The sequence below is a fragment of the Gymnodraco acuticeps genome, unplaced genomic scaffold (genome assembly GCF_902827175.1).
Source record: "Gymnodraco acuticeps unplaced genomic scaffold, fGymAcu1.1, whole genome shotgun sequence".
Taxonomy (NCBI): Eukaryota; Metazoa; Chordata; class Actinopteri; order Perciformes; family Bathydraconidae; genus Gymnodraco; species Gymnodraco acuticeps.
In genome coordinates, this window is record NW_022990295.1 from 5,085,548 (window position 1) to 5,094,958 (window position 9,411).

At 38.0% G+C, this 9,411-nt stretch overlaps 1 protein-coding gene across 4 annotated transcripts in view; it reads left to right on the forward strand.

Moving 5' to 3' along the window:
* Positions 1–4,706, forward strand: part of LOC117550123 (signal-induced proliferation-associated 1-like protein 1) — a 44,110-nt gene extending 39,404 nt beyond the window's left edge. For 2 of the 4 annotated variants that reach the window (XM_034222447.1, XM_034222449.1), the window contains exons 16-21: positions 567–729; positions 970–1,171; positions 1,361–1,510; positions 1,707–1,824; positions 2,066–2,144; positions 2,755–4,706. In XM_034222447.1, coding sequence (XP_034078338.1) covers positions 567–729; positions 970–1,171; positions 1,361–1,510; positions 1,707–1,824; positions 2,066–2,144; positions 2,755–2,898 — 856 coding nt within the window. In that variant the 3' untranslated portion in view covers positions 2,899–4,706. The remainder of the gene's footprint in view (positions 1–566; positions 730–969; positions 1,172–1,360; positions 1,511–1,706; positions 1,825–2,065; positions 2,145–2,754) is intronic. The other 2 variants (XM_034222451.1, XM_034222450.1) reach the window with 2 other exon arrangements.
* The last annotated feature ends 4,705 nt before the right edge of the window (positions 4,707–9,411 follow it).

The window sequence follows — 9,411 nt, forward strand, 5'->3', positions numbered from 1 at the left end:
ATCATTCAGGGTAGTTGTGAGTCGTGCTGGTGATGTTAGAGCAGCAGGAAAAGGGAATGAATATGTTCTTTTTTGTCTCACTGACAGCACACCTAATAATACTTTTTTGTTAACTTGACCAACACTGCCACCGTGTGGTGTAGTTGGGTTTGAAACTTATTTTTTTAACACACTTATGGTTCCCAGGGAAGGGTGACTAAACATAAGTGCACCTTTTTTCATTTGTACAAAGCGGCACATGTGTCATTGTTTGTCCCAAGGGCTATTGCATCCTTTGCCTGATGATGGTGACTGCTGTTTCTAAACTGTACAGCTGTTCAACACACAACCTCATGCATGGTGAAGCAATTAAGTGGTTAAGTGTCTTGTCAAGGGCATGTTAACATCCCAGAGAGTAGCTCTTCTTCAAAGATTTCCATACAGTCTCGAAACTAAAACGGCTGACTTTTAATCACAGGCATGCTCTGTTGTGTTCCTGGCCACCACCACCTCTTATTGTCTATATAATGTCTGTTATTAGGATTTAAGAGGTATCTCTCTGAGTTGACTCTTGGTTTTATCTCCAGAAGACACCAAAGCGATGGTCTGCTGGGGGGTCAGCCACAGCTCAGGGCCAATCTCCGGGGCTCCCAGTCGCCCCAGCGGCACACCGCCAAGTCCAGCCTGGAGGAAGACTTAAAGAAGCTCATTACACTTGACAGCCCTCCACCCACCTCAAGTGAAGAGAAGGTACTGAGAAGGGCTCTAATTGTCTATACTCATGCCGACAACATAGTATAACTATCATTGACATGGGGTTAGTTGTTAGGGGTTTAAGAAAGGTGTTAAATTAAGATTTTAAACAAGAAAGATATCCACACATTTGTGTTCAAGAGGACAATAATCAGTCCCCTAAGCTTATACATTTGCATTCAAATATTTTCATTTTGTTTTACTGGAGTCCTGTGTCTTGTTTCCGTCCCCCTGTAGCCTTTGTTTCCGGGTCCGCTGCCCACCCGGCGCTCCCTCCAGAGAACCCTGTCAGATGAGAGTATTTACAGCGGGCAGAGGGAGCCGTCCTCCAGCGGACAGCATGACACGCCTACTGACCTTCTGTTCAGCTGCTCCACAATACCTCGCTCACCCACCACTCGCCAAGGACCAAGCCGGCGAGCCTCACACAAATCCCTGGGTGAATGTTCAGTATTTATATCTGATCATAGCAGATGCTGCAGCCAAGGACTTGTTGTCCTGAGGACCTTTGTTTTGTAGTTAGAACTACATTAATAACGTGAATAGTAAAACATCTTCCTCGTCAGATAAGGTTGGTTATTGTAACCGTAATCGTCCACTGTTTTAATCTGCTGTTCTTCCTTCCCAGGAGACCTGTCAGCCCCAGAGCTCTCTGAGCTGGAGCAGGAGAGGCAGAGGCAGCAGCTGCAGGACGCGGTCCTCATGCCCCTGCCTGACAACGGGGCAGAGAGCCCGCTGGACTGGGCCCACCTGGTAGATGCCGCCAAAGCTTTTGAGGGTAGGCACCTGTCATGTTTTTGTATCTTCTAAATAATTGAAATTAAAGGTTCAAGAATTATATTACTGGTCAGTAGAAGGTGTGGCAAAACAATGCAACTGCCTTCTTTATCCTCACCAGAAGAGGGCACTGTTAGTCCGTATTTGTTCTCTTTACAAGTCTAATAGTATATCTTTGAACTGCTTTTTTTCTTCAGAGCAGAGGCTGGTCTACCTAACAGCCCAGGAGGAGAGCTCCATGGCTGAGAACGCAGCAGCCACCAGCCCCCAGCAGGCCGAGCCTCAGGCGGCCCCACTGAGACAGCCCTCGCCTGGGTAAGGGGCCTCAGGTCATGGCCAGTGTTTGCTTTAAGTCACTGGTGACTAGCATGGTCAGAGTTCACTCCAGTGAAACACTACTGCAGCTGATGTCACTAATTATTCCTTCCTCTGCCTGCTCAATAGTAGAATCAGCAACTATTGTGTTAGAAATCAAAGTAAACCCAAATGTCGAAACTTGAAAATTGCTAAAAACAACAAACAAACAAACAATGCCCTGATGGTCCTTTTTCCACAGAGAGACTCCAGCGTGCCTGATGGGGAAGGTCAGCCAGCTGGAGACAATGGTAAAGACACTACAGGACGACTTGGATAGGGTGAGTCATCTTTCAATCAGATTTACAGCTCTTCCAACAACAAACACACAGACTCAGTATGACTACATTTTACAGTTTATGAAAAGCGTTTGAAATGCTCAATAAATATCAGTGCTAGCAATACTAATACTGAATTTAAATACTCATGTTATAAATATAGTAATGCTAACTAGATGGAAAGCCGCATAAAAAATAACGATTAAAGAAATTGCTTACATTAATCGAACGCTTAAAGTAATCAATTTGACTCGGACAGACGCTTCTACTATAAGAGGTTTCCACTGTATATTCAATTTGTTGATTGTTTTGATGTCAAGAATCATTGAAATGGGTCTTAAACATACATTATCAGATATTAAACTATAAGTGGCTCTACTATAAAACAAGATCGAGGACTATTACATTTTCATGATAATGGTGCTCTCAAGACATGGTTTTGTAATAAATATGTATAGAATTGGGAAGCTTTTAAAAAATGAAGTTATTTTCTTGCGGTTTTTGCACTTTAAGCATTGTTGATGAAATGAAATCTCTTATAAGGGAACCAGTATCTGTTTTTGTAATTCAATCCTGAAATCACATTACTCAAACATGTCTTTGTGTGTTCCAGGAGAAGGATGCCAAGGTGTCGCTGCAGGTTCAGATCCAGAGCCTGAGGGAAGATAACCAGCGTCTTGTGGAGGAGTCCTACAGCGCCTCAGCCAAGCTTAAGAAGTTCACAGAGTGGGTCTTTAACACCATCGACATGAACTGATGTACACAGCTTACAGACTGCTACATTAGGAGTTTGACCACTACTCAAGCTGTAATGAAACTCGTTTTTTTTTTCAGTGCTGCAAACACAACAGACTGACTTATACAAACCCGCAACATAAACTGTTTCTCTCGGGCTTTTACAAACCAGTGCCAACATGGACCGTCTTCAGCCTTGTGGATCTGTGGTATAATCACCGTGAAAGACTTTTGGGGGAAGAACGGGATGATAGAAGAAAAGGAGCAGCGGTGCTACTGTGCGTCTGTTTTAAATAGCATGCAGTACCTTCCTTAGAATTTCACAAATTAATGCTTTGTGTGCTATCGAATGGATTGCTGGAACCCCTGCATGTCAGAGACGGCAATATGTCGAAACTAACCTAAAGGGATTTACAGTTACTGTCCCCATTTACCTACCCAGCTAACCTAATTACAAGGGCACAGAATTCCAATTAAAATGCTCCAACACAATTTTAAATATACTCCCCCATGCAAGACTGACTGAAAATAGTCCCACATTCCTCTGATTGAGGTTTATACTTTCTAAGACTTAAGTGTTCTTTTTATTAATTGCCATTTAATTTTCTTAATTCAGTGATAACACTGATTATTCTTTATTACTAACCAAAATAAAATAAGCTATATGAGGTCATGGGAGGTATGGTCCCCCATGATGCTCCTTTGGTAGCAGTGTCGTTAGGCAGACACAGACAGACCCTCTGCATAGCACACAACCGTAAACACTGTAAGGTCAAATCTATATTGCGTAATAAAAGCTGTGTCATTTTTTTATTTCTAAAATGTTGAAAACAAGTAAAACTACAAAGGACTACTGGTCAAAAGCTTATAAAAACGAAATATATTGTAAAAATATTGGTGCCATAAAGATATAGATTGACAGTTCACTGATTCAGATTATTGTAAATATACGATGTTAACATTTATTTTCTCACATCTGCCCTTGATATAATATGTAAAGATTATTTATGACAAAGAAGATGGCCAAGAAAATAAAAGAATCAGCCATATGCAGTAAAAGGTCTGCATGAATTTATTATGGTCGGTCTATTACAAGAAAATACATATATATATATATATATATATATATATATATACTTTGATTGAGTTTTTAAATGGAGAAAGCTAACTTTTTATTCAAAATACTAATTATTGTTATGTTTTTTGAAAGTCCTTACAGTTTCTGCAGTGGATTGATTGACAGTACCACCTAGTATTGACAACATGTCCCCCATCCATAGCATGCTAAAAGGCCTCAATCTGATCCTTAAATCTCTCCATAGATTTAATCGGTACTGTTAAATATATGATTACATATTAAGATATTGTGCAAATCCTGATCTTTCAGCTACAGAGTTCTCTGTAGTGTGTCATCTGCTCGTAAGCCTGACCTAAATTTGGTCTGTAGATGACCACACAAAGTCTTTATTTAAGCCTCATAAGTTGTTCCTTTTGTACTTGGATACTGTGCAACTGTATATAAGGAAAATTTGATATTCATCAAAATTTGCACCTTCGTTTTTATTTTTTAAGATTATTTTTTGATGTACTTCTGCTTTAATATAGTGGAGAGTGAAAGGATCAATACAAAAGATTTACTGGGTAGACATAAGACAGGACAAAGACCATGATGAGCCGGACTCAGACGTATGAGTCCCCGGGCCCCTAGCACAGCAGATCGCCCCTGCACCTTCATTCTTAACATGTGTGACAGCATGTGATTCTGTTTCCATTGAGCTGTGATGTGTAAAAAAATGTTTATATCTATTAAAGATATTTTGTTGAACTACACTTTGTCTCACAGTCGACTGTTTGTCAAAATCAAGAAAAGTAATTGAACTGTCATGTGAGGTGGCTTTAAGAGTAAATGGATGTCTGTCAGAGGCTTGACAGGAGGTTGTTGCCTGCTGATTTATTGTGATTATCAGTGAGATGCTGCTTTCTCCACTTAGGCATGATTACACAAGGCCTTCACCCTGACAGAGATGAGTCTCGATCAGACAGATCGATGGATGAGGATGACATGGGAGACACCAGGGTGAAGAGGAGGACCATTTTGGATCAAAGAAAATGGGATGTCATGGCTTTTAGGTCAATAAGAATGAAGGATAGGCTGAGTACAAATTGAGTAGTCTGTCTTAAAATAAATCTCACATGACCATATTATGTAAATCTATGGAGGTGCTGGTAGCTAAGTGTTTCCAATGGTATGACATCATGGCTTGCTTTGGAGAAATAAATCAAATACATTATTTTAATACAAATATATGTAGCCTATACAATTCCTGGGATCAGTCTTAAATTATTTAGTGAAACTGATAATGATACTGACAGCCACAAAGGAAGCCTACTAACAACAACATTATCTGAAAATCTTATCATGAGGGCGGGTTATGGGTCAGTGTATGTTTTGGTCATTGGATTTTCTTTTCACAAATGGAAATTCAAAAACAAAAAACGACTGGATATTTGATTTTCGTTTTCAAATTGAAAAACCAAAATTGAAATACAAGGCGTTTTTCTTTATCATGGTCAAAAATGGATTTACTAAATTTAAAAAACGGGATGATTTTCATTTTCTACTTCTCAAAACAAAAAATAAAATCACTAGAAAACAGAAACAAAAAAAACCCCGTTTTTTCATATTCTGTTACCGGAAGTTGTCTTTCAAAATAAGAGCGCAGATGAGGACGGCCAATCCGTGTATCTACGGTCCATTTGTTTTCACAACGAAAACAGCCAAGACACATATTGAGCAGAGATAATGAATGTTATTGAGGGCTGGAAATATAATAGGCCTGTGTCTAAAATGGACAACATTGTTAGGAGATTTCAACTATACAGCGATTCTGCACTGCGGTCACTCAGCCGTCTCTCGAGTTTGTTAGTTATTCGTGAGTGAGATCGATCCTGTTGGACTCAGTAGCCTACTGGTGAAACTACTCCCACAACAAGTACTATGAAGTACTTACTGTGTACTTTTTGAGTAATCCTCTGTCAATGTCCCCTCCTGAGAACAAGAATGCATGTTTCTCTGCTATTTTGAATCAGCGTTAAAACACCTTTCTTCATTGTTGGACAGAGTATTTTAAGAGGATGGTAAGCATCCAGCAATACCTCCGGTCAGTAGTCCGGCAGCAGCATTTTTACTCCTTGGAAAGTCTTGCCCGCTATTTAAATTGACTTTGATTGAAGTTAATAACAATATTGATATTATATAGATATATAGATATAGCATATTTGATGCAGTCTTTCTGAACACTTTTAAAATAAAATACTGCAAATTAAGAATATTTTTAATAGTGCCTTATCCCTTATGGCATGACTTTTTATGTTGGGAGGAAAAACAATGTTTCACCATGTGTTTTAGGAGCTTAGGGGTCAATGATATTATATCAATTATAAAATGTGACCCCCCACACCTCTCAACCAGGGGTTGGTTTGTTGACTCAGGGCAACAATGATATAATACGAGGGTATTGAAACACCAAGGATTTCTACAATTCAGAAGAAATAGAAAAAACAACTATATGAATTCAAAAGGGTGTGTGTGTGTGTGTGTGTGTGTGTGTGTGTGTGTGTGTGTGTGTGTGTGTGTGTGTGTGTGTGTGTGTGTGTGTGTGTGTGTGTGTGTGTTGTGTGTGTGTGTGTGTGTGTGTGTGTGTGTGTGTGTGTGTGTGTGTGTGTGTGTGTGTGTGTGTGTGTGTTTTTTTTGCCGTCTGTGAGGAAAATAAATGGGGCTTAGAGCCTCAAAATACTGAAATCTGTATTTTTGAAAATCTTTTTTTCCTTCTAATTTGTTATTCTTTTCTAAATAACACACTGTTATTTACTCAACAATAACACACAATTATCCTTGTTTTTATTTATTCGTTTAATTCTATAATCTTGGGCTTTTTAGCATGCTTTTTAGCCGTAAATAAAGTCACTGGAAACAGACGTAGGCCTACAGTATAAGGGACATTTCGAGCAATACACACCACAAACCCACTGAACAGATTACCCAAGATCCTCAGCTTGAAGCTCGTTGATTGGATGTTTTAGCCACAATGCATGTTGGGATATGATGTTAATGCGATATGATATCCGAAAACATTTAAAAAAAAAAAAAAAACTTTATTCCGAGTGTTCTTGCTTTTCTCTTTGAAAGTCATCACATAACGGCATTGTAATACAAATACACGGTTCGGCTGCATTACATATTACATATCTGACGTAGTTCTTTATTTATAGAGCCCTGATGAGAAGAATTCTGGACAAACAGGAGAACTACCGCCAAAACTGAATATGTAACTTGGATCATAAATATATCAGCCATTAAACAACATCTTACATTTCTTTTCACAAAATACGTCTCCTTGCAGTATCAACACTAATTCGGCTGACTTTTATATTTGATCCAATTGGTAGATAGGTTATATTTACACCATAACGGTGCACAGCTGATAGAAAAGGACTTGTAATTTTTAAAGATATTACTGATTTTCTTTGAATATAAGAATGTAAATACTGAGTTGAGCGAATAGTCAGGGGATTTGGGCGATGGGAGACACATCTATGGATTCACAATTTCAATAGCTTACCATTAAATGACGGATATACATTTCTGTCTATGATGTTTTACAAATCAGATATTAAAACATGAGAAATAGTATAGCAATATCCTGTAAAATTATGTAAAAACATGAATAAAACTACACATCTTCAGATGTTATACATACATAAGTGTCCTACACTAATAATACGAAGTTATTATTAGTATGCTGTGTGTACCTTGTCTGCACCGCCTAGTGGTTAAAGCACGTTATTGAATTATTTTTGTTGAATAATGTTATTTTTGTTGAATAATGTTATTTGATGAAAACAATATTAAGAGTACATACTTTCATAGGTGGAAAGTAGAAGGTAAATGATAGAAATATAGAATATTAAAAAAAGTAGATACTGTAAGTGTTCTCTACAATAAAACAGTTTAGTGGTGGATGTACAAAGATATAAATATGAGGATGTGCAAAACAGACAAACTAATTAACCTTTATTAACACATTACAGTATACTTTAGGTCTTCTTTCAAATAAGAAAAAAGCTACATATAAATATTAAGCCTGACAAAGTGCTTAACGTCTAATATATTGCTTTCCTGCAATGTTAACTATGTTGATGCACTTATTTTAACTGATATTATACACATTAATTATACTCTTATGTATGTAGATAGTATAAGAAATGTGCAGAATTTGACAGTTTAATGGTGGAGGTACACACATATTGATAGATGTCTTGTAATGCGCTGTTGAGGAACCTGTGACCCAAGTTTTTCATTCATTGCATAACTACACCGTAGTTGTGTATATGATATGTCAATAAACCTTAGAACATCTTGAAATCTTGAAAGGGATGTGCAAAATAGCCATTATACCGTTTTTAAGTAACTATTAGTAGAGAATAACGAGTAATTAATATACTTTATAGAGATCTGCAGATACATGTTTAGTCTTCTCAAGCACCAACTATCAAATATCTCTCCTGATTGTTGGCACTTGACAATCACCTTTCCCTGAATTTTACTCAGGTGTAACTAAAGTCTGCTTTAAGGGTTGTTTATATTTCACATCATTAATCAGAATCTGCAGAGTTACTAAAATAAATATAGTGCAGTAAAAATACCAGGTTAACCTCTGAATTGTAGTGGAGTAGAATTACAAAGTAACAATGAGCTGTCATGTGGGTATATATTAATGCTGCCCATTATGGACACAAGCGATTTTCACCCATTTAGTAATTATATGTTTTAAATGTGTACACACCAATGTGTTTCCTATCACCTAAACCTCCAGGGATGTACACAGTTCAATACTGTCAGTATCAACTTCTAATTTTGGGAAAAAAGAAAACGTCTTTTAAAACTACAATTCCCAGTAGATGTGCCATAGAGAACATGTTGCGAAACACAATAGCCAGCATGTGTAGTTCTGGGGGGGCGTTCGAGTCCAGTTTTGGATAGTGTGCCGTGGTTTCGTTCCATTTCAAAGAGCTTGACGCTCAGTGTAACCTTGGCGCACTGCCACTCCAGCATCCAATCCCAGAGCTTGAAGATTAATCACGGGGTTTGTCAACGGGACTGTAGTGCCAAAGGATAGCTGGGGATTATGGGTAGTGTAGTGTCTTCGGCCATCCTAAACTGAATTTTTTTCCGGATATAATATTGCATTAACAACACCACATCTGGCTTCACAGAGATCTTCTGTTACTGTCCTTTCTTCTGGAAAGAGGACAGTACAGAAACACGTAACTCTGGATTTGTTTTAATGTTTGAGGTGCAATAAACGACACAGCAGCTTTTTGGCATGTTAAAACTATTATTTTCTGACTCACTCATGAGAGTAACAGCTGGCGAAATTACAGCCTCGCCTACTGATTTCAAATGTGTGCTCTAAAATGATATTTACAAATGACTATTATCATTATTATAAGCAAGACAATAAATGGCAAAGAT